Source organism: Panthera uncia, chromosome F2, assembly GCF_023721935.1.
Source record: "Panthera uncia isolate 11264 chromosome F2, Puncia_PCG_1.0, whole genome shotgun sequence".
Classification (NCBI taxonomy): Eukaryota; Metazoa; Chordata; class Mammalia; order Carnivora; family Felidae; genus Panthera; species Panthera uncia.
This window is the reverse complement of record NC_064812.1, coordinates 45895511-45921405: the sequence shown is the minus strand read 5'-3', so window position 1 is coordinate 45921405 and position 25895 is coordinate 45895511. Positions and strand designations below refer to the sequence as shown.

The following is a 25895-nucleotide window of genomic DNA, read 5'->3' as shown; positions in this document are numbered from 1 at the left end:
GAATTTCTAAAAACCATTTCACTTTTCTCTGACTGCTAAATGATAAAGATGCAAGTTTAGATTGAAAAAAGTTTGAGAAAACTATTATCTATATTAACTATACTTATAGGTTGACTTTAATGTTCTTTATTAATAATTCTAGTGTGAGAAATGCTTACTTTTTTCCAATTGAGATGAAAATTTTGTTTAACTTAGCTTAATTACCAGAAAAAGCATCATCTTCAACAATTTTAAAATTACATGTTCAATTTTAGGACTGAGCACAATTAGAATGCTAAATGAGAAACATGATTATGCTCATTAACTGCAAAAACATGTATTTTTCTGACTTCATAATTACAGACTCCATGTCATTACAGAGTTTATCAGGTTTGTTTTTGAGATTTTTTGGGGGGAAGATATACTAAACGTGCCCTAAATGTCAGATTTCCCATGCAAAACTTACTAGGTGCTTTCAGACTGAAAAAAATAGAAAAAAATTATATATGAGATGTTTGAAATTCTTGGATTTAAGTGGTTTATTTTTCAATTTTCCATCTTTTTTCTAATTAAAGAAATATTAGGGATTTAAATTGCTATTTCCTAAAATAGCACTTGCAGTATGAATAACCTTAATTCTCAGTTAATGGCAAAACAATTCTTAATGTGATTTTACAGAATTTTGAACAGATGAATTCGACAGATGTGATACTTGTCTTCTCATCTAATTTGCGTAATTTTTTTTCACTTAGTTGATGTAATTCAGCATCAGTATTCTTTAAGTTTTCTGTCTTTAGCCAATTAATTATGGAAATTAATTTAACAATATATATTACTAAGAATACATTTTTAAACCGCATAATGGTGAACACTATCATGAAAGCTAAAGGCGTGTGGTCATGACAAATAAATTGAACCCAAATATTTAGAAGTTTTGCAAGAAAAAGAATCTTAGCATTTAAGATTAAGCACTGAACTGCAGCAATCAACAGGCCAACATTGTAGCATCTATCTCAAAAGAAAATGAAAGCAACTGCGTGGAGGAACAGCACTCTTCTTGTTTGTAGGAAAAAAATTGGTACAACCTCAGTGAAGAGAAATTCAACAGAAACCAAAATTACACATAGGTTTAACTCTTTGGTCCAGCAATTCAGCTTCTAGGAATTACATATGTAGATATTTGTGAATGATATTTGTGAAGATTATTTATTGCAGCATTATTTGTAATAGCAAATATGTGGGAACAATCTGAGTATTTGTGAAGATTATTTATTGCAGCATTATTTGGAATAGCAAATATGTGGGAACAATCTGAGTATCCACCAATGGGGAATAAATTATGGTATAGACACTAACCATTAAAAACAAAGGATAAGGAAACATCTTATGTGTTTGCATGGAAAGATATCCAAGATAAATTGTTAAGTAAAAAACAAGCAAGGTGAACATAGTGTGAAACTAATTACATAAAGTGAGGGACATAATACATATCCACATATATAGTTATTTTATGTTGAAACCTATTAACTTTTTGTTGAAGGATAACGATATACAAAAAAGTGCATGTTCAGTGTAACCCCAAAGAATGTTCATAAAGTGAACACACCCATGTAACTGGCACCTAGAGTCCACGTCCTAGATCCAGAAACAGAACACTACAACCAACCCAGAAGCCTCATTATGCCCCTTCTAGTCACTACCCTTCTCCCTACGAGAGTAGGAGTAGTGATCAGTATCCTGATTTCTAAAAGCACAGATTAGTTTTATTTTTATACTTAACAGAAATGGACTCATACAATCTATTTTGTTTTTTTCATCCAACATTGTATTTGTGTGATTAACTTGTACATCGTTCAATCTCATTGCTGTTTAGTGTTCCACTGCATAAATATGCCGCAATTTATTTACCAATCTACTGTTTATGCGTATTTAGGTAATTTCCAGTGTGCGCTGTTATAGATAGCACTTCTATGAACACTAGCATTTGTGTGTCCACATAACTAGAAGAGGAACCGCTGAGTCATAGAATCTGCACAGCTGCAATTTTAACAGAAACTGCTCTACAGTTTGCAAAACTGGTTGTACCACTGACACTCGCACTAGCAGTATACGAGTTCCAACTGCTATAAATCTCCACCCACATTTGGTATATTCTATCTTTTTGATTTTAGCTAGTATTTGTATAGCGGTATCACACTGCGGTTTTAACTTATAGTTCCCTGATGACTAACAGTGTTGAAAGTGCCTCGACTCCTTCATTTGCTCTTTGCTATTAAGATACTCTCTTTTGTGAGCTGTCTGGGTCTTCTGTCCAGTTTTCCATGGGATTATGTTTTATACTGTTAAATGTTGAACCACATGATTACTTTTTAAAATTTTTTTTAATGTTTATTTATTTTTGAGACAGAGGGAGACAGAGTGCGAGTGGGGGAGGGGCAGAGAGAGAGGGAGACAGAGTCCAAAGCAGGCTCCAGGCTCGGAGCTGTCAGCACAGAGCCCGACGCAGGGCTCGAACCCACGAACCTTGAGATCATGACCCGAGCCAAAGTCGGACGCTTAACCAACAGGCACATTCCAGGCGCCCCTATGTTACCTATTTTTTAAGCAATGTAACTAAAATATAAATTTTATAGTGTTCTATGCTTCATACTCTCCCCTTCTTGGACATTTGTAAACTACTAGCATTGCAAAAGCTCTGAAGTCTTATTCTTTTCACCATCACTGAACAGTCTGTAGAAATGTTTTTGTATAATTTTTATTTCTCAACAAATTGCTGCCTTTTCACTTGGAGTTTTGTAAGTTCTTTTTCCAATTTTATCACATATTTCATTTATCAAACATCTATAATATAATTTCCCTAAAACTCAAAATTAGATAATCTGTAAGTTCAATTTTTTTAACTAGAGTCTTTCTCTTGGAGTCTGTCATCTCCCGCTCCAACAAAAAATGATTGCTAATTCTGCCATATCCTGGGCTTACCTTCCTTTTCTCTTGATCCTCTTTTCCAGATCCCATGTCTTTCTCTTTGATTTAGTCCCATGTTTTGTTGGAGCACATCCTCCAGTAGCTTTCTTTATTAAAAAAAAAAAAAAAAAAAAGTCGATGGAAGGAAAGGAAACATTTGTATCCTTGTATATGTGGAAACATTTTTTTATTCTGCCTTTATACTTGATAGTTCGGCTGACTATAGAATTGTAGGTTGGAAGTTACTGTCTTTCAGACTTTGAAGAAATTTCACTTCACTGTGTTTTAACATTAGTGTTACTGCTGAAAAATTTAATGTCATTCTAATCCCCATCACTTTATTCTTGTTTCTTCTTTTTGAAAACCTATAGAATCTTCTATTTATTCTCAGGGTTTTGACCTTGTTAATAACGTGCTTACATGTAGGCTTTTTTTTTTTCATTCACTGTGGGTACTTGGTGGCCCTTTCCATTTGGAGACCCCTGTCCTTTGATCCTGCCAAAATTTCTCGAATTATTATTTTGATCATGTCTTCCCTTCCTATTTTTTGTTCTCTTTTTCTGGAATTCTTAGTTTGTTAACTGACTGGAAAAAAATGAATGAATGAATGAATGAATGAACGGGAAAAGGTTTCTGATCACTTTTTGTAGAAAAAAGCACAAAGCATCAGACCATATCTTTAAAGCTAAGCATTTTATTTTAAATGACCAAAATTTTAAAACACGGTGTTTTCAGGGCATGTGGGTGCCTCAGTCTGTTAAGCATCGGACTCTTGTTGATTTCAGCTCAGGTCATGATTTCAAGGTGGTGAGATAGAGTGCCGGGTCCAGGGAGCCTGCTTAGGGTTCTGTCTCTCTCTCCCCCTCTCCCTCTGTCCCTTTCCAGCCTGACCTCTCTCAAGAATCAAAAACAAACAAACAAAAAACAACAACAAAAACACCGTGTTTCATTACAACTTCCCAGTATTGTAGTAACATTGCTACTCTCATCTCAGGCAACACAAAAATACAGGAAACACTGGTTCTCTACAGGCAGAAATCCCCTATTCAAGTCAGGTATTCCTTATTACTGTGGCCTTAGAATTCATTAAAAATGACTAGTATGGGGGACGCCTGGGTGGCTCAGTCGGTTGAACATCCCACTTCGGCTCAGGTCATCATCTCGGGGTCCATGAGTTCGAGCTCCACATAGGGCCCTGTGCTGACAGCTCAGAGCCTGGAGCCTGCTTCGGATTCTAGGTCTCCCTCTCTCTCTGCCCCTCCCCCACTCATGCTCTGTCTCTGTCAAAAATAAATTTAAAAAAATAAAAATAAAAAAAATGACTAATATGGGGCCACCTAGGGGCCTCAGTCCGTACAGCATGGGGACTCTTGATTTCTGCTCAGGTCATGATCCCAGGGTCATGCGATTAGGTCCTGAGTGGGCTTCGTGCTGAGGGAGGAGCCTGCTTAGGATTCTCTCTTTCTCTCTCCTCCCCCTCTCCCCCTCCCACCTTCCCCTACTTGCTCTCTCTCCAGAAAAATAAAAATAATAATAAAAATAAAGAAGTAAAATGCCTAGTATGGACTTGGTATTGTATATAATATTTGCACTCACACTCTACAAGAGCGTCATCCCAGTAGAAAAGGTGTTTCGTTTTAAGGTAAAAAAAGAAAAGATTTCTGGTTGCTTTGGGTTGACATTCAACGTTAATTGCGTTCCTCCCAGATGTGTGAGAAGGAAATTTTTGCAGTCTTACCTGGAATCAGAGGGATTGACTCTTCTCCGTTATTTTTCACCCTCTATGTAGTTATGGACAGCAAAAGAGAGAAAAGTAGGTCCCTGGCAGAAGAGCACGCAACAGGAGCTCAACCCGCGATTTGTTGACCGAGTTCAACCGTGACAAGCTCTCTCACCCACCTGTCCCTCCTGACGCACCTGGAAGCAACACTGGAAGCGAGGGTAGGCAGGTGCATTTACACCCCCACGGGGTTCTCCCCACTCACTGAGGGGCGCCAGGCGGTCACCGCCACGCCTCCTCCCCACCCAAAGCGTTTCCTGTGCAGGCGCGGGGCGAGGAACCCAGGGCCCTCCGACCCACACCCTGCCGCCTGGGGGTGAGAAGAAAAGCTCGTAGAAACGAGATAGAAGGGGCCAGATGGCCGAGGCTAGATCCTCTCCATGCATTCTTTTGGCTTCTGTAATCTCGTTTGCCTCCTGTGTCCACCACCTGGCCGGAGTACCGGTGATAAGGCTCCCTCCCCTTTTTCTCGGGTCTCTCAACCCCCTACCATCCCAGCCATAAAAGGAGGCCGATGCCAAGGTTCGGGGGCTCAGCCTTTGGAGGTGACTCCGCTGGGAGGGCACACCAGTGGCCAACACACAGTTTTCTGTTGTTGTTGTTGTTGTTGTTGTTGTTTTTCTGATTCCCCGAGTGCGCCTGGCTTGTTTGTCTCTTCCCGGCACCGAGTATTTGCTGCAACATATGGGGTCGGGCCACTCCCCCAAGACGCCATCTCAGAGGAGAGTCCTCCCCGGTTTGAGAGCCCACAGACCCACCGGACGGCAGGCTACTAAAAGGAACTTTTTGCCCTCAGAGAAAACTTTTCCAAACCTGGGAGCTGGGGGAAAAGAAGACAAATAGCCTCTCCGGCTCCCTTCCCCACCCCAACCCCCCGCCCGCGCCCCTGCGGGTGTCGCCCAGAGCGGCTGGGATCCCGGGGCCCGGGGGGCGGGGGGCGCCCTCACCCCGCCTCAGTGTCCGCCGCTGACGTCGCCCGAGAAGTTCGGGGAGGGAGGAGCTCGGACCGCCGGGGCTCGGGCGGCTGGCGCGCCTAGGAGGGCCAGGTGGGGCGAGGAAGCTCCTCCTCGACGCGTCGCCGCAGCCCAACTTGACCCCGGCCCCCGGGAAAGTCCGCTCGGGCTCCAAAGAGCAGCGGCTGGCGTGGGCCGCGCGGGCGATGGGCTGCCTCGTGACCTAGTCCCCGGCGGCTGGCAGGGCCCGGCCGCTCCACCTCGGGCACGGGGGGCGGGTCCCGGCGCCCGAGCGCGGCCGAGGAGCCCCGGAAGCCTCCGAAGCGGCGGGCACACCCAGAGCCGGCCGGCGGCCCGAGCGCCCGCGCCGCGCGCGACCATGAGCCGGGAGGCCATCTGCAGCGCCCTGCCCACCATTCCCTACCACAAGCTCGCCGACCTGCGCTACCTGAGCCGCGGCGCGTCGGGCACCGTGTCGTCCGCCCGCCACGCAGACTGGCGCGTCCAGGTGGCCGTGAAGCACCTGCACATCCACACCCCGGTGCTCGACAGGTAGGGCGCCCGCGCGCAGCCCCGAACCCCGGGCTCTGGAGCCCACACGGCGGTGACACTTGGGGTCGGCCCCACTCCTTCGTCGCCTCTGGGCAGTCCTTCGAGGCTTGGGGCCCCGCGTGGTGGGGAGAACTGTGCTGTGTGGAGGAGCTGCAGCCGTCGCATTCCTCTGCTGCTCACCTCTTCCCTCCACCGCCCTCTCCTCCTTCCCTCTTACTCTGGGCTTCGTTCCTCCCCACACCAAAGTCTGTTCGGCGTGGGTTTGCTCTTGTTCTTGTTTTGTTTGCGGTTTACTACGTGTGGTCGTGAAAGTTTAGATACCAAACTCGACTTGGCTTAGTTTCTCTTCTGACTCCGGCAAGGAGGCCTGTCCCCAGGGGGTGTGGATTATTTGGCTAACAGCAAACCGAATCAGAAGACTATTACATGGCCAGAAATTTTGAATGCCTCTCACATCCTGGAACCATTTACATGCACTGTCTAGGTTTCAGAGGGGAAGGCTAGCATTAGTTTCTATTAACAGGAAAACATTTCAACCCTATATCATTGACCTGTGAGCGAAGGGACTGGTCAGTAGGGTCTAGTCGTTAGTCTTGTGTACTTTCCCTTCCAGTAGGGATATAACTGAGTCCCGCATTCAGTGAGTTAACATCCATGATTGCAACATTCGCCTCACCTCCCGTGTATCTAATGTCAGAATTCATCATGCTAGATGCCTGATTGGTCCGAGGTTGTTAGTATCCAGTGTCAGATAAATTCCTCAGTTTCAGCTCTGCCAAAGTTACTGTACTTTCATCTGCCTGTGGCTTTTCTTTGCTGTGTTGCTATCAGGCTTGGATGGGCCACTCTCACAGTAGATTCCAGACTGTTCCCGCCTTTTGTATATCCTAAACCAGGTCTAGTGATTAATAAGATGTGGTGTCTGTTTCACCGGGGCCTGAGTTCTGTGGGGCAAGTGCTGGGCACACGTGGGTAGGTACATGTAGTCGACTTTGAAGAGTGGTTGTTGGTTACAAGGGGTGAATGGAGTTTAGAATCAGCCATGTAGATTACGGATATCTGGCCCTAGTGGACCCTTGTGGTATTTTAAAGCAAAGTGATCTTCCCATCTTGGATGCAGCTGCTCAGGATTTTCGTTTATCCAAGTTTTGTGCTATTTGAGAGCAAAGGAATGAAGAGGGGGGTTCCCTTTCTATTCTTTTTAACAATTTTCATAACCTAAAATTCTTCAGTAGGAAATTCTGTTGTCAAAGAAGCCATAAGGACCAGTTAAACCCTCTGGCATTACTGCATCACGTTCTTTCTCACACTTGTTGCCTATGATGTTAACATTAGCAGTATTTATGTAATCTGAGCATAGGGCTGGGCTATGCAGTTGACTCACAGGGTGTCCATTTCCTCACTTACAAAGTGGGAATAATAAATACATGTACATCTCGAGCTCTTGTGTGGAAAACGTTTGCATTGTTCTCTGAGACCACCTGGAAGAAAAAAGTTTATTTGCAGTTACGTGTTCTCATTTTAATGATCGGTGGTGAGTCATTCTCCCAAGCCTGACTTCTGCTCAATGAGTGGGCCTTCCCCAACAATCTCCTAACTCCGTATGTGTAGATGAGTCTGATTGGTTGTTCAAACATCCTGTGTGGATGACATAACTGTTTTGTGATTCAAATTTTGATCTGGGTAATATTGGTGATGTACCTATAAAAGCTGTATTTTTATTTTACATTTTTGTTTTTTTTTTTTAATAAAAACCTACTTTTGACCTTTTTTCTGTTTTGCCACTCACTCAATCTTCCTGAAATCTGACTTCAAAAACTTGATTCTTTCTTTTCTCTGATCAAACACCAGAATGGAAAGAACACAGGCTTTGGAGTCCTACAATTGTGATTCAAATCTGATTTCAACTCTGCCACTTAATGTTGGCCTATTAGAAAATTATTTATCTGAGCCTCAGTGCCCTCATATGTAAGGTGGTGATATAAAACCAGGTTTAGAGGGTTGGTCTTTAGATGATAGTCCATAAACAGTGGCTGACACATAATAAGATGACAGTAGAAGGAAGAATGCCTGATACTCTTAATGGGAGAATGAACAAGTGTATTAAGTATCACTGAGACTTCCCCAGCATGCTCGTGCTCCTTCGCGCGCATGTTCTCTCTCTCTCTCTCTCTCTCTCTCTCTCTCTCTCGTTTTTTTTTCAATGTATCCAAAAATCTTTAAGTCCATCCTCTGTCTCCCTGTAAGAGTGCTGAACAATATGTTGTTTTTGTTGATCTACATCTCTTGAGGCAAACACAGAACTGTTTAACTTTAGGGAAGATAAGTTTAATTAGGATAAGCTTCATAAACTGATATAACTGGTTGCCTTACCGTTGGGGTCTTAAGAAGGGGGCTGAAGGAGTTGGGGGCTGAAGAACAGGGAGAAGTAAAAAAGTTTTTTACTTTATGATAACTTGTAACTCTTGAATTTTAAAATATGTAAGTATATTACCAAAGTTTTGCTTTATTTTGCTTTTTGTTTTTAAAGCAAGCCTTGTAGTCTGGTCTGGAATGTCTGTTGTTTTCTTATTTCAACAGCCATTCGTCCAGGGCTTGGGTGGTTTAAGCACTAACTAATCATCATTGCTTACTTAATAAGCTTCTCCTGGAGATGTTTTTATTATTGCTGCTACCAACATACATCCATCCAGGGTAAAAACGGTGATATCTCCAATTCCTTTGCCTTTTTTTTTTTTCTTTCTTCTTCTTCTTTTTTTTTTTTTTTTTTTTTTTTTAAATATATCCTCCTTAGTCACCACAACCTGGGCATTCTATTCAGCTAGTGTTTTTCTTCCCAATTTCACTGTGATCTGTATAGTTTCAGACTCTCACTGCTGCACATCTTCATTAGTATTATAATAATCTAATATTATAGAATAGTAGAATATTCTGCCCCTTTGTGCTGATCCTATATCTTTTTGCCAACTTAATCATCCTAAAAGTTTGTTCTGCTGATGCCGTTACCCTGCTCAAAAACCTGCAGTCATGATTTGGTGACTACCAAATAAAGTGTAAACACCCTCACCTGGCTTTAGGCTCTGAGATGAGGCTGTAGCCTACCCTATTCACCTTCATTCCTTTTACATGCTCTGTTACATATCCTGATTCGTATGAAACAATTTGCCATTTTCCAAACACAATCTTCACTGCAACTCCCTTGAGTACGTTTGATACATATCTATTACATATCTACCAGGTGCCAGGCCCTGTTTCAGGTCCTGGGGACACACAGGTGAAAAAAAAAAGTCCCTCCCCTCTTGGAGACCACATCCATCTTGACTGCCCATTTACCAGTAGTCGATAGTCTATCCATCCTTAAAGTACAGTTGAAATCCCTCTCTAAAGACTGACAACTCCTCTAGCCCTCAGTTTACTCTTTTTCCGAGTTTCCTATAGTTATTTATTTGCTTACTTATTTGTTTGTGGCAGCACTTACCACATTCTACTTTATATGTCAAGTATGTATTCTCTTTCTTTTATATGCTTTCCTTTTTTTTAAGTTTGAGGAATAATTGACAAATGTAATTATATATATTTAAAGTATACAACATGAGTTAATGAACATATACATAACATATACATATTACCAAAATCAAGATAATTAACATATCCAAAGAAGACCTACACATGGCCAATAGGTATATATGAAAAGGTATTCAACATCACTAATCATCAGGGAAATGCAAACCAAAACCACAATGAGTATTTGTTTCTCTTAAAAGATTTCTGGGCAGCTTGAGGACACAGACCATGTTTATCTTTATATTCTCCATAATGCTGAGCATAGTCCTTTATTCGTAATAAATGTTCAATACTTATTTATTTGTTTTGTGAATGAATAGGCAAACCAACCTGAGATCCAGAGTTACCCAGGGATCTGTTACAAGCATTTACTTGTTCTAAGTGTTCTTTTCCTGAATTCCATTGTATAATTTCTAAGTATTTTTGACCTTTATGCAACTATTATCATCTAGTCATTTAAATCTACATCTAGTCATTTAAATTATATTGTTTGAATACCTGGAAAAAATTTACATGGTATGCAACCATAAAATTTAACATAGTACTGTAATACAACATAAACTTTAATTCAAACAGCAATCATGCTAATATAGACATTATAAACTTACTAAAATATTGTGTCCTTTCCCTTTCCTAGGAAAGTATAATAATAATAACCTGTGTATAGCACATTTTTTCTATCACTGGCTTAGAGAAGTTATTCTGATTTGTAAACAGACCTGTGAAATATATAGGACAGGTGTTATCCCTTCTTTAAATATAAAGAAAGGGACAGAGAAGTTGCATAATTTACATGAGGTCAATTAATGAAAAAAATCTAGGCTTAATTAATACTATAGATATGATTATTGTGTATTTTTCATTACCATGAAATAATTATGCATTTTCTTTCTTTAGTGAAAGAAATGATGTTTTAAGAGAAGCTGAAATTTTACACAAAGCTAGATTTAGTTACATCCTTCCAATTTTGGGAATTTGCAATGAGCCTGAATTTTTGGGAATAGTTACGGAATACATGCCAAATGGATCATTAAATGAACTCCTACATAGGGTAAGTATTGTGTATTTTCAGTAGCTATAATTCTGTTATTCAAGTGATCTAGTGTTTTGGCTTTACATATGATCAGATTATTTAGAGATAATATAGATGAATCAAAGTAAGAATAATGGAAAACAATTACAGTAGTAAAGTTACACAATTTAAGTCTTCTTTTGTTTTGTTAAAAATACCATAGAGTCAGGTCATGCATTCTATGGGACCTAGATTATTTTGCTTAGGTTACTGAGTTTGAGGTTTAAACTGAATTCCAGTATCCACATGTGTATATACAGAGAAAGGAGTAGGAAAGAGAAGAGATAAACCCTGCACACTATATAATACCCTGTTAGGTAAGCCAGATTTTATTTTATGTTAAAAACAATTTAAGATTCAGATTAAATATTAATAATACCAGCCCATTAAGTTCTGAATAGGCCAAATAAATCTGTCTCTGAGTACCAAATATATTAGTTTTTCCAATAATAGACAATGGCACGTGCCATTTACCTTTCTATCAAGGTACCAGTTACTCAGGCTTTGATTGCAAATCCCATCAGTGAGCCAACTAGACGGGCAAATCCTACCAGTAAGCAAATTTGGATCCTTAATCTCAAACTATGTGTATTCATCTATTATTGTTTGCTTGATCTTATATTATTAATATTATCTGCGTGAAGCCTGCTTAACATTGTCTCTCTCTCCCACTGGCACCCCCCCCCTCTCTCTAAGGGGAGAAAAATACACATATATATACATGTATATACATGTGTATGTACATATATGTATGTATATGTGCGTATATGTGTGTATATATATATTCTGATATTTTCTTCCCACACCCCATTACCCATTAGATACTCTGGTACCCAAATTTGGAACCCATTAGAAATTATAGAGCCTCCTTCAGTGGACTGCCAACTCCTAGAAGGAATCAGAACATATAGAGTGAGTGCTCTTCTATTTCCATCTCCATGATCAAAACCCTCCATATGATACCATTCTGCACAGAGGCCTCGTTACTCCTTTGAACTACATAATTTTCAGAAAAAAATGACCTTTTATAGATTAAAAGATTCAGTTACTCACCAAGATGGGGGTCTGTGTATACCAAAGGAAGTAATGTTTTATGTCTCTTTTGGTTTCCTGTGTTGTACCATTAGGGTGGGATTTACCTTGAAAGTATTCTTCCCGCAACCTCAAAAAAGATTGTTGAAAAAAATCAAAGTGCAATGTAAAACCGAGTATTTTGAGCCTGTCAATGAGTGGATTAACATGTGATGTCTAATCAATGAGCTATAAGCTTACCCATTTGTAGAAAAAATTCTCAAGAACAGATTTGAGCTTTTAGTAAAAGCATACTTGTTCATGTCATTTAAAATGTATTCAGTAGCTTGGTGCCTGATGATTCATTGTCAGATCTTCCCAAATTACCAAATTTTTCTGAGTTTATTCATTTTCCTTGGAAGCTACCCTAACTTTTATGTTCTAAAGTTCAAATTAATATCACTTGTAAGTACAAGGAAATATAAAAGATTCTATTTTAAATATGTCTGTATTATATATGCTTAGAAATGGAGATGATCTTTGTCTCTTTCACAAAAGCAAAATGTCCAAAGGCTAATTTTTCGTTAGAATACAAAAATTATATAAGAAGCATGAGATATTAATGTATAGTAAATATAATATGGTCCTAATTTTAGTTGATGTAATGATAATTATAGTAAAGTATGATTTCATAACAATAGGAAAGTTAATATATAAATTTTGTATTAGTAGTTTGTTAGGTACTAGAAGCAAATTTTTTTTGTGTGTTTGTGTGGGTACATGTAGGTTACTTGATGTAAACCATAGAATGAAGAGATAGGTGTGAGTATATGTGTTCAGGTATTACACAGAAAAAAATTGAAACTGTGTTAAATGAAGAAAGAAGAGCCTATACCAAGTAGTTATATTACTGACATAAACCAAAAGGAAATATCAGTATTATAAAGCCATTTTCTCTAAAAACTGAGGGAAATAAGATACAAGAATATTAAATAATAATTGATAGCATGATACAATGAAATAAGAATAAATATATGTTTTGACCTGAGTTTATGCTGTATTTCCACACAGAATATTTAATTTTCTAAGTGGAAATGTAATGAATGTGGTCACTTATTTTGGTTTTATTTTCATATATATGAAGAAAATGGAATATCCTGTTGTTGCTTGGCCACTGAGATTTCGCATTCTGCATGAAATTGCACTGGGTGTAAATTACCTGCACAATATGAATCCTCCTCTACTTCATCATGACTTGAAGACTCAGAATATCTTATTGGATAATGAATTTCATGTTAAGGTAATTTGGAAAAAAGTTTATCTGCATCCTTGAGTTTAATAGTGTCGAAGACTTTTTAGGATTTTTTTTCACCCTACCTAGCCGATTTAATATCTCACTTTTCCATAGCCCGCAATTCTTTTCTTCAGTGCCCCTTCTTCCTGTTGCAGTGGCTTAGTTCTTTCTAGACTCCAGAGGTGATAGAATTGTGGTACGAAATACAAAGTCATTATGTCCTTAATTGAAATTGTCATGTAAACCTTTTTTTCTTTTGATTTTGAAGTTCTTACAGATTCATGTATGTAGTTCTATGTCACTTTATCACATGTGTGACTGCCATAACAATCAAGATACAGCACTGTTCTGTCACCACAAAGCTATCATTCCTGCTACCCCTTTATATTCATACTGACCCTCTTCTACTATCCCTAACCACGGACAACCACTAATCTGTCTTCCATCTCTATGATTTTGTCATTTTGAGAATGCTGTATAAATGCAATCATGCAGTATTTGGCTTTGTTTACTTAGCATAACACATTTGAGATCCATCCAAGTTGTTGCTTATATCAGTAATTGGTTCTTTTTTATTGATGAATGGTATTTCATAGTAGGGGTATACCAAAGTTGTTCAACCATTTACCTATTGAAAGATACTTGCATTGTTTCCAGTCATTGGAAATTACAATAAAACTCCTATGAACAATCCTGTGCAACTTTTTGAATGAACATAAGTTTTCATTCTTCTAGATAAATGCCCAAGAGTGCGACGGCTGGGGGGTTTGTTTAGTTTTTTAGGAAACTACCAAACTGTTTTCCAGAATGACCATACATCCTACCAGCAATGTATGATTGACTCAGGTTTTCCACATTCTCACCAGCATTTGGTATTGTCACAGTTTTTTATTTTAGCATTGTAATAGGTATACCGTGATAACTTATCATAGTTTTAATTTGCACTTTTCTGATGGTTAGTGATATTGAACACTTTCTCATTTGCTTATTTGCTCTCTCTATATCCTTTTCAGTGAACTGTCTCTTCATGTCTTAAGCTGTTTTCTATTTGAATTTTTTGGCTTTTTACTATTGGGTTTTGAGAGTTCTTTAGATTTTTTAGAGAGAAGTCCTTCATCAGATATGTAGTGTGAAAATATTTTCTCCCAGTTGATGGTTTGTTCTTTTCATCTTTTGAAAAGGGTCTTTCTCAAAGGAAGTTTTAATTTTGATGAAGTCCAGTTTATCAATTTTTCCCCTTTATGACAATGCTTTTCTGTCATATCTAAGTAGCCTTCATCAAGCCATAGGTATTGAAGGTTTTTTTCTATGTTACCTTCTAAAAGTTTTAGAGTTCTATGCTTTATATTTAAATCTAGGATCTAGTTTGAATTTTTTGTATAAAGCATGAGATTTAGGTGCCTAAAGGCACCACATGTAGTGATTCCATAGTTTACATCTAACTGATGACACCAAATAAAAAGTAGTTGCTAAGTAGCTAATACTAAATGTAACTTGCTTTGTTTTTATGTTATTTTGCTATACCTCTTACAATAATATATATAATTGAAGATCATTGTAAATATCAAAAATGTTCAAAGAAAAAAGTAACAGGGAAGTTGGAACCATAGAAAATTAATACAAAAAGTGTGAGAAAAGTTAAAGGAAAAACTAAACCTCTGTTAAATGCACTTCCTCTCCCTAGAATAAAATGGGAGCGGAAAGGAAACAGAAGCTAGGTGCTGCCTCAGTACTACTAAAAAAAAAAAGAAACTAATCTGTCACAACAGTTATAAAACCATGCAGGTAGAAGTGCTTTAATGGTCAGCTAGTCCCCTGAATCCTCACTGCGATAGTCCCTTGTCTCCCAAGGCAAATATCCTATAACAGGGAGTCTTAATATCCATCCTTAAATGACTGTGACATTTTCTTATATGATCTATCAAAACACCTTCCGTTTGTTTCCGTCCATTGGTCCTAGTTTTACTCTTTGTGATAACCTGAGTAAGTCCAATTCTACTTCCGCGTGACAGCCCTTTCAATGTTTGAAGATGACTTTAATCCCCCTGCCACTCACATACACTTGTGTTTTGTTCTCCTTTCTAAACACCCTTAGTTCTTTCAACCAATTTCCTTATTACATGGATTTTAATCACAGGTGCTGTCTAGATGCTTCTGTGGGTAAATCTCAATTTTTATCCTCACAAAGAAAATACTCCTGATGTGACCTGATGAATGTACTTTTCGATGGAAGTGTCATTTCCCAGGTCCCTAAATAGCATTAACAACAAGTCCTGAGAGGTTCTTTTTTTTTTTCAGGTATTGTTGCTTAAGCCATATCACATACTTTGCAGAATACTTTTGAACATCATCACATTTTGTCTTGTTAGATTTGATTGATTACTTCAGCCTCTTAAGATCTATTTCAGTTTTACTTTTCTAGTCCAGGCGTTTTAATTTTATTTCCCAGATTGGTGTCACCCTCAGATTTAATTAGCTAGTTTTTGTGTCTTTAATGATTATGTATTAACCAGTATACAACCCAGATCAGAGCTGCACAACATGCTGCTAGGACTCACGCTCTAGGTCACTATCAATCTTTAATTAGTACTTTTGGAGAATAATCATTAATTTTGTTTGGAATACTTCTAAGAGAGCTGTTATACAGCCCATATTTCTCCATTTTGTCCTTAAGAATATTATCAGAGTCCTTAGTGGACTGCTTTCCCAGGTATCCTCCTGGCTTATTCCCTCACCTTCTTCACAGTGGCTTTCCCTGACAACTCACCCAATTTCTCTATGTCTTTGTACCTTGATTTATGCTCCTTCATATTATTTTCACCACCTGTCATAATATTTTTGTTAATGTATTTATTGACTGTCTCCCCCAATTAGAATAGAAACTCCAGTAAGACTGAAATTTAGTCTATTTTATTAACTGCCACCTGCTCAGTACATGCCATATTGAAGTATTAACTACGTATTTGTTGAATAAACAAACGAATGAATTCTAGATCTGCTCTGTATACCAGATAGGCCTGATAACTTAATAGTCAAACATGTTACTTTGAATAACAAAGTGTTTTGTAATATACAACTGTTTTAACATTTATGCTTTGACAGTCGTACTACTGTCAAAAAAGGAAATGAAATTGGTCATTGTTTTATTCAGTAAATGTTTGTGGAGCAACAGTAGTATGGCAAGCATTGTGCCAAGCACTTGGGATATATCAGATTAGATTTGAAATTGACCACCGGTCAATATAATTTGTTTTTCATGACTTCTTGCTGGATCTTCCATTAATTACTCATAACATACCCCTTTTATTAAATTTTCTAAATTTTTTTAAACAAGGAGTAAGCACAGTCTCTACCAGTATGTAGATTTGCAAAATCAACATTTTCTTTCCTTTTTATTTTTTTAATTTTTTTTTAAATTTTATTTTTTATTTTTTAAAATTTATATCCAAATTAGTTAGCATATAGTGAAACAATGATTTCAGGAGTAGATTCCTTAATGCCCCTTACCCATTTAACCCATCCCGCATCCCACAACCCCTCCAACAACCCTCACTTTGTTCTCCATATTTATGAGTCTCTTCTGTTTTGTCCCCCTCCCTGTTTTTATATTATTTTTGTTTCCCTTCCCTTACATTCATCTGTTTTGTCTCTTAAAGTCCTCATATGAGTGAAGTCCTATGATTTTTGTCTTTCTCTGACTAATTTCACTTAGCATAATACCCTCCAGTTCCATCCACGTAGTTGCAAATGGCAAGATTTCATTCTTTTTGATTGCTGAGTATTTCTTTCCTTTTTAAAAGTCAGAATGGCATTTAGTTTTCTCATATACTATCCATTCTGTCCCACAAAGAGCACTAATAGCACCATGGAGGTATTTGCAAGTACCGTAAAACCTTGGTTTGTGAGTAACTTGTCCTGCGAGTGTTCCACAAGATGAGCTAACATTTCTAATAAATTTTAACTTGATAAACGAGCAGTGTCTTGCAATGTGATTAATACATTACATTGAACGTTGCATGATCACAGCTTAGCCAATGGTTCTTGAAATTTGCTTTGATATACAAGTGCTTTGGGTTATAAGCATGTTTCCAGAATGAATTATGCTTGCGAACCAAAGTTTTGCTATTCTCAATAACCTGAAATATATATATAATAATCTGAGATTTGCCCTTCTTGACCTTTTCAACATCCTTGAACTTGAGTTTCTTCATCTCAGTCTGGAAACTAAATACAGAAAACAGAAGCAAAGTACTAGGTAATGATTCCTACTTTCTTCTTTTCACTGATCAATAGGGTATCCTTTCTTGGTCTTTCTTTGATATGAATAGAATTTAAAATAGTTTGACTTTGTTTAGTTTGTAATTTTTATTAATTTTAGTACATAGAGAGCTGTGACCTTTCTAATACTATTCTTATAAATTAGTAGCATTCTTTTACATGTATCTTGTATGTCTCTATTTTTTACTTTATAAATGTCCCTTAAAAGTCACAGTTTGGGGGTGCCTGGGTGTGTCAGTTGGTTGAGCATCTGACCCTTGGTTTTGGCCAGGTCACTATCCCAGGGTGGTGGGATCAAGTCCCACATCAAGCTTTGTGCTGAGAGTGGAGCCTGCTTGATATTCTGTCTCTTTCCCTCACTCCCTCCCTCTCTCTCTGCCCCTCTCCACCCCTCTCCCCTGCTGGCTCACTCTCATGCTCACTCTCTCTCTCTCTCTCTCTCTCTATCCCTCTCCCTCTCAAATAAAAAAAAAATTCAAAGTTCATCACTGACTCATAAAAAAGTAAGTTATTTAACCTACCTATCATCTTGGAAAGGCATTTAAATGAAGTATGTATCTTTAAAAATACTCAATAAAATTAAATGGATGTTTACACCTTGCTACCATTTTCTGAAGTAAGTTTTTTCACTGGAATGCTGGCCAGAAGCATAATAGCTGAAAGAAAAATATTTACTACTGATTTAGATCAACTGAGACTTTTCTACTTTAAAAAGAATACATTAAATTTGGTTATCTGTCAGGTGTTCATTAGTGTACCATATATACAAATGAACCAGTGATAGGCTTCTTTGAAATGAAAATATTTATATGTACCATACTTGCTTTCTCTGCTATTCTGTCAGTCTTATGTAGAAAACAGAATACTTCAGGATTAATCTTCAAAACATTTTGCTGATGATGATTTTATAGTTTTATAGATATGAATAGTATATGTAAATGAAAGTAGCTATTCTAGTAGGGTGGTAGGATTGTGGATGATTTTTATAGTAGTGTGTTTTAATTTCCTCTAATTTTTAAAATAATCTTCTTATTTAAAAAGAAATCCTTTAGCTTTAAAATGCATGTTAAAATCTTGCATAGTATGGGAAAGTTCTTATTCTCTGTCTTCATGGCTGAATGATTGATTTAAGACCTTCAAGAAATCATTCCTTCCCTCACATTGTTCACTTTTTTCCTGTTGAAGATCCAGATTTATTGCATCATGCCTTTTGTAATGGTATTGCTTGTAATAGAGAAAGGGGAGAAGTATAGCTCCAATGTGAAAACCAAACTAAATCAGCTCAGAGAGAGAATTCTGATTTAGGTTTTTAGGTCAGGTTTGAAAAGAGGAAGATGAAAATCTTAGGTGAAAAAGCACATGAGGAGGCAAGCTCAGGAATACATTTTCTCTAATGCTGTGTTCAAACCAACATTTATCCCAGGAGTTTGCAAATTATGGTTCAGGTATAAGGTGAGACAACATCTCAGATTTTTTTTTTTTTAGAATTTTTCACTTGTGGCACAAAAATAAACTCTACTTATAGTAATGCTTATTACTCTAGCAAATGTGCAACTGGAGTGCTGTTTTTGCTCTTAGAAGGTAGGTGGGAAGAGCAGATTGTATTGAATAAGAGCAACCTATATACAAAACACTAATATTAACACATACGGATCACTTATTGTGTGCCAGATATTGTTCTGAGGGCTTTGCTTAGAATAAGGCATTTAATTTTCTCAAACCAGTGATATGGTGGTGTTGTCCCCACTGCACATGTGTGCAGATGGGTCATCTGAGGCAGAGAAATTTAAAAACTTGCTCAAGTTCACACATAGTTAATTAAGTGGTAGTATTGGAATCTAAATCTAAATAACCTAGGCTCCAGAACCCGTGTTCTTAGCCACATGGTATATTGCCTTTCACAGTCAATCCAGTGTAGCTCTTCATGTAATGGCACCATATTTTCTCTGGGTCTTTTCTACTTTTTTTTTTTCCTTAGACTTACCCTTTTACTTTAATAATGTACGGAAAAATTCATATAGTCTACCCCCTCCCTTTTTAGAGTGGAGCCATAATTTTTTTTTAATAATGAATTTATCTAAACACTGAACAAATTGTTTCTTCTATTAAAACTAGTAAAAATGGAAGAGTTAAGTAATTGAAACACAAATGATGTGCTGGATAGAGCTCATTTCCCTCTGTTGATCCTAAATTATGCAGTGTGAAGGTCTAAGTAATTCAAATTAAATGTTTTTAGAGTCCTATACCCTTTTGTCCATAAAATACTATTTCTGTTATTTTGTCTTCCATTTAAAAAAAAATTTTTTTAACGTTTATTCATCTTTGAGAGACAGAGACAGAGCATGAGCGGGGAAGGGGCAGAGAGAGGGAGACACAGAATCCGAAGCAGGCTTCAGGCTCTGAGCTGTCAGCACAGAGCCCGACGTGTGGGGCTCGAACTCACAAACTGAGATCATGACCTGAGCTGAAGTCGGATGCTCGACCTACTGAGCCACCTAGGTGCCCCTTTTGTCTTCCATTTTTTAAAAAAAAATAAGGAACCTTTTAAATAGAGAATTATAAGGTGTTGTAGAATATCTGCATAAAATTTACAAGTGAAGCAAAACTTTAAAGGATATATCAAAAGCACAGAATGTCACCCATAATTCTTCAAGCAGTCCTTGTCATGGACATAAATATGCTTTATATGCTAAATAGACTCTTGCCAACAGATGTGATTCTTTTAGCAGTAAGCATAAATCGTATAATAATGACCTATACTATATCGAAATTTTACTTCACAATTGAAGCTTACTATTTTTAGGGCATTATAAATAAGAACATATAAATCTGAGTTGCAAACAATACCCAGTTGCAATCATATTAGATACCAGTAGTTTAGCAGTTCTTTGGGGTGTGGGTGAATTTTGAAAGCACATGCTATAAAACTACTTGTCTTAAAAAGTAGTGTTTGGTGTATATGCTCATTCAGAATTTAAGGCACAAAATATTCCTGCTTAATTTTTCAAAACTCATTCTCCATTTTAAAATCTGTGATATTATGCTGAACTTCAAGTCAGTATCTATTGCTTCTAGAGTTATTGGGCTCAGCACTCTAGAATTAATAAAGAAACTGATAGAATATATAGAAATAAAATATTAATATAGAACATTTCCTCTAGTCTCATATCTCAATACAATGAATATAGACAAAGAGAGTCAATTCTTGTTTTTTTAAAGGAAAAAATTTTAAATTCAGTTATTTACTCTTTTCCCTTACAGATTGCAGATTTTGGTTTATCAAAATGGCGTATGATGTCCCTCTCACAATCACGAAGTAGTAAATCTTCACCAGAAGGAGGGACAATTATCTATATGCCACCTGAGAACTATGAACCTGGACAAAAATCAAGGGCCAGTGTCAAGCATGATATATATAGGTATAATTTGTTACTTTTGCTCAGAGTTAACTTTGTGTAAAAATAAGATTAACCAGAATTTCAAAGCTACATTTTAAAATGTGATTTTTACTCTTCTCTCATAAGTGTGGCAAAAATAGAGACCACAGTGATTAATATTTTTCAAATAAAAGATTCCTTGCTTGAAGCTACTTTTACATCCTTGAAAAAAATTTAAGGCACATTTTTTGTCCTGTCAATTTATAATATAGTACTCAAAGGTTTTTTGTTTTTTGTTTTTTGTTTTTTTTTTTAATCATATCTGACATTGATGGAGGAGGGAAGGAAACAGTGTGGTCAACACTTAACACTACAAAAGGAGATAGTATTTAGACCAAAAAAAGTCAATAGAGTAGGGCTACATAAAACCATCTTTTTTATTGCTGTTTATTTTGTGTGAATAATAGAATCATGTAATTAGAGGTCTTTAAAGAATCATCCACAACAAATTATCCTTTAACTTCAAATTTTTATTATAGTAATTTGCTAATTTTTCAAATTGGATTAATTCCCTTTCAAAACAAACCTGTATATAAATATTCCTGGTCTTGGTTGTATATGGTAGTTCTTTATACAGTATTTCACTACTTTGTCCCTTTCAAAAATGATCTCTCTGTAGTCAGCTTTTAAAATCAGTGCTATTTTAGTTTATTATGCATAGTTAGTTTATAATGTACTGTATGTATATTTTTATCTTAAACAGCTATGCAGTTATCACATGGGAAGTCTTATCCAGAAAACAGCCTTTTGAAGGTAAGTGTACTTTTTTTATTTTTTATTTTTTTTAATTTTTTTTTTAACGTTTATTTATTTTTGAGACAGAGAGAGACAGAGCATGAACGGGGGAGGGTCAGAGAGAGGGAGACACAGAATCTGAAACAGGCTCCAGGCTCTGAGCTGTCAGCACAGAGCCCAACGTGGGGCTTGAACTCACGGACCGCGAGATCATGACCTGAGCTGAAGTCAGCCGCTTAACTGACTGAGCCACCCAGGCGCCCCTGTACTTTTTTTAAATCTTTAAAAAAAATTTTTTTTTTTTAATGTTTGTTTTTGAGAGAGAGAGAGACAGGGAGACAGGGTGTGAGTGGGGAAGGGGCAGAGAGAAGGAGACACAGAACTCGAAGCAGGCTCCAGGCTTTGAGCTGTCAGCCCAGAGCCTAACATGGGGCTTGAACTCACAAACTGCAAGATCATGACCTGAGCCAAAGTCAGATGCTTAACTGACTGAGCTACCCAGGTTCCCCTCACTTCCTTGTTCTAGATGACATCATGTTGCTAGGCCACATTCAAAACTATCTAAATAAAGCCCATCTTATTTTGAATCTGCCTACCATTCATTTTGTGGAAACATACTATAAAAGCATAATAGTTTATCAATTCTGAATCCACTGTATATTGGAAACTATACTGGATTAAGGGTCAGAAAAAGGTAGATTATAATTCTTGTCCTGATAGTAATTAGCTGTGTGATCACGCCACTAAATCTCGAGTCCTCTTTTTTTTTCATTTGCAAAATGAAATTTTTGAATATTTATTTTTGATTCAGTCCAGTTCTAAAATTCTTTATTTGAAAATTTAATTCATGCTTCTTCTGTAATAACCAGCAATCATTAAAGAATAATTTCAAAGTTTTCTGATAATATTGTCCATTTCTTTATTCTGATTCTTCCATTCTGTTCGTAAGGGTCGGTTTGATGTGTAACAACCTCAGAATCTCAGTAGCTTACTAAATAAACGTATATTTCTCATTCACATATGATGTGAGTGGCCATCCTTGGCTCTACTAGGTTCTCCTCAGTTCTACTTGAGCTCTGCTGTATTCACATTCCATTGGCCAAATCAGATACATGACCAAGCTTAAAATTAATGAGCTGAGGTGAAGCTATAAACTCCACCACAGGAGGCAGACAAATCTCAATGACTGGAATATATATTTGTACATATATACTTCTTTAACAGAAAGGGGGAGGGGTAATGCATTATTCCCAACAGTTTAAGTTTCCCTCATATTTAAGTAATCTATTAGATCATAATATATTTCTAATAAATGAAATATATTTGTTTTGACAGAAGTCACCAATCCTTTGCAGATCATGTATAGTGTGTCACAAGGACATCGACCTGACACTAATGAAGAAAATTTACCATTGGATATACCTCATCGAGCACTCATGATCTCTCTAATAGAAAGTGGATGGGCACAAAATCCAGATGAAAGACCATCTTTCCTAAGTGAGTGTACAGTTTTAATTTGGACATTTGGAATTAGAAAAATAGTGACTATACTATGAATAAAATATTCCTTGAAAAATTACACAAGTTAGATGGCAAACTTAAAGGTTTTGTTTTTTTTTTAATTCACGTGCTGTTTTTATTTTATGAGATGAGATTAGAGAGATAAGGAGAAGCTGTTGGGCTACCACCAAAAGGTTATAAATCTATTCCAAGTACAATAGAATAGCATTAATATGTGCATTGTATGGAAATGACATGATCTAATTTAAGTTTTGAAGAGAGCACTCTTGTTGCTGTGTGGAAAATTGACTGAAGAAGGGCAGGAGTGGATGAAAAGAGACCAGCTGAGAGACTGTCAAGAGTTTACTAATTAAGGTGGTAATCCTAGATAGAAAAATTAGATAGAATTAAGATTTATTTCAGAGGTAGAATGGATCATCATCTAAATGTAAACATAGAAAATTTTTTTGACCTTATGGTGAGCAAAGAACTCTCTGTATGACATCAAAAACAAGATACATGAAAAAAAGGAAAATTGGACTTGGAAAAAATTGAAAATTTTTGCACTTCAAGAGATGTGATTAAGATAAAGTGAAAAATAAGCCACAGGCTAGGACTATAGAAGCAATGAAATATATTTTTTACTCGCAATTTGTGTTCACTGCTTATCATTACTATATTTAAAAAATCAAAAGTTGCTTGTAATGGATTCACATTTATTTCCCAGAGCTATCTGGGAGGGTCTATACCTCCCTTGTCCCCAGTGCCACTTCCAAATACTCATTTCTTTTCCATTCTCTAAAACTTCTAGCTCCTATGAAGATCATACCATTAGGCAATACTTACTTTTCTATAGACTTCCTGGCTTTTCTTTATTGTTCTTTGAAGACTTTGACTTTTGGCTTAATGATTTCTCTACCCTGCATTGATCAGTACTTAAAGGAGCCCTCTGCAGATCACAGAGCTGTCTCTCTGTGTTACCTCTCCCCTCTCTGGTACTGTCCTCTGAACTCTATCTGCCTTGGTCTACCCAGACTCTCAGCCCCCTCTCCTCAATTAACTTTCCACTCAGTTGAGAAGTGAGGTCCCACCTTACTTCCCCTATAAGCTGCAGCTGGAAACTCTCTCTAGGCAGCAAGCCTGGGCAGTCCTAGGGCTCACCTTATTTGTTTCCCACCTCAGAGATCTCTGTCCTTTGTTGCCCAGTATCTAGTGTATTGAAAACCACTGTTTCGTGTATTTTGTTTGGTTTTTTTTGGTCATTTTAGGCAGGACGGTAAATCCTACCCTATTGCTCCAGAAGTGGAAGTTATTGGTTTCTATTTAAATTAGTGGCCAAAACTACACACTAAACACTACTTAGCAATTCTATTATGCTTCTCAAATACATCTCTAGTATTCCATTCTCAGAGATCAACTGTCCTTAAGGTGTGGTACAAGGACCCCTGGGGTGGTTGGTTCCTGAGACTTTCACAAGGATTCACAGAATCAAAACTGTTTTCAGAATAAGAAATACTAAGATATTAATTTCCCTTTTTATTCTTATTCTCTCATGAGTACACGGTGGATTTTTTCAGAGGCTAAATCAGGTATGATGGTTTCACTGCTCCGGCAATTAATGGAATGTGTTCTCATACACTCCGATGTTTTAAAATTTTCTCAGTTATAATTTCTAATATAGTAAGTATCAATAGATATGACCCACATATACAAAAACTGGGATACTCAATAATTTTAAAGAGTCCTGAGACCTAAAAGTTTGAGATTTGCTGTCTTAATCAGTGATTATATTGTATTACTGTCGGAGACACACAAGTCCCATTTTTTTATGTTTCCAAAGTGAAGATGAAATTCCATTTCAATCCCCAAAAAAGCAAAGTATAGGGAGAATATTTTGTAGCTTCTATGTGTCCCTCAGCAGTCTTCCTCAGACTTTATCTTATTTGTTAATTTTGGAGAAAAACTGAGCATGCTTACCTGGTCCCTTCTCAGTTTTTTTCCTTCTTTTAGAAGTCAGCCTATCTAAAGGATATATACATTTTCTGCTCCCCCATGTGGAAGTAGATGTAGACTCTGGCTGAGTAAAGCTGTGAATTCTTTCCAAGCCCTTTGGCTACAGATCTAAAGTTAATTTCTCTATTAATCTTTATTGGCCATAAAGGTGATACTTTAATCATCATTTATCATTTTTTTGTGTGGCTTTTCTTGGTAGATTCTGAGCTTAGGAAAGGAAGACAGGGTTAATACCTTAGCCTCCCTTCTTTTAAAAATTTTTTTTTTTTTTTATTTTAGAGAGAGAGAGAGAGAGAGTACAAGTGGAGAGAGGGACGAGGGAGAGAGAATCTTAAACAGGCTCCACAGTCAGCATGGAGCCCTATGCAGGGTTCCATCCCACGACCCTGGGATCACGACCTGAGCTGAAATCAAGAGTGGGACGCTCAACCAACTGAGCTAAGCAGGTGCCCCATAGCATCCCTTCTTAAACCTCCTTCGTCCCATGCTCCATCTTCCCTTTAACAGATCACCTGTTCTCACACTGCACTAAGAAATAGAAACCGTAAGAGAGTACTACCTCACAGTTCCACTACCATATCCACAAACTTGGTTGTCCTTGTATCCATCTTTCCTGCCTTATCTCTTTTCCAGTGGAAAAAAGTGTCCATATATATACTTAACACAAATGTAAACGTATCACTTGTGCTCTGGATGCAGTTCCCAAGCCCTATTCAGCTTCTCGTCCTCATATTCTGTCTCTGTTCTTGAGTGTCCATCTCAG

At 37.4% G+C, this 25895-nt stretch overlaps 1 protein-coding gene and 1 long non-coding RNA gene across 5 annotated transcripts in view; one reads left to right on the top strand and one right to left on the bottom strand.

Annotated features, from left to right (window-relative positions):
* Nucleotides 1-5749, bottom strand: part of LOC125924563 (uncharacterized) — a 215411-nt gene extending 209662 nt beyond the window's left edge. For 3 of the 4 annotated variants that reach the window (XR_007458470.1, XR_007458469.1, XR_007458468.1), the window contains exons 1-2: nt 4682-5479; nt 2959-3050 (exon numbers count right to left, since the gene is read on the bottom strand). This is a non-coding gene — a long non-coding RNA (uncharacterized LOC125924563). Of the gene's footprint in view, nt 1-2958; nt 3051-4681; nt 5480-5670 lie in introns of those variants that run through there. The other variant, XR_007458471.1, reaches the window with a different exon arrangement.
* RIPK2 (receptor interacting serine/threonine kinase 2) overlaps nt 5693-25895 on the top strand; it is a 29352-nt gene continuing 9149 nt past the window's right edge. Inside the window, exons 1-6 of the mRNA XM_049633174.1 lie at nt 5693-6228; nt 10690-10843; nt 13020-13175; nt 20709-20866; nt 21588-21637; nt 22955-23116. Coding sequence (XP_049489131.1) covers nt 6056-6228; nt 10690-10843; nt 13020-13175; nt 20709-20866; nt 21588-21637; nt 22955-23116 — 853 coding nt within the window. The 5' untranslated portion in view covers nt 5693-6055. The remainder of the gene's footprint in view (nt 6229-10689; nt 10844-13019; nt 13176-20708; nt 20867-21587; nt 21638-22954; nt 23117-25895) is intronic.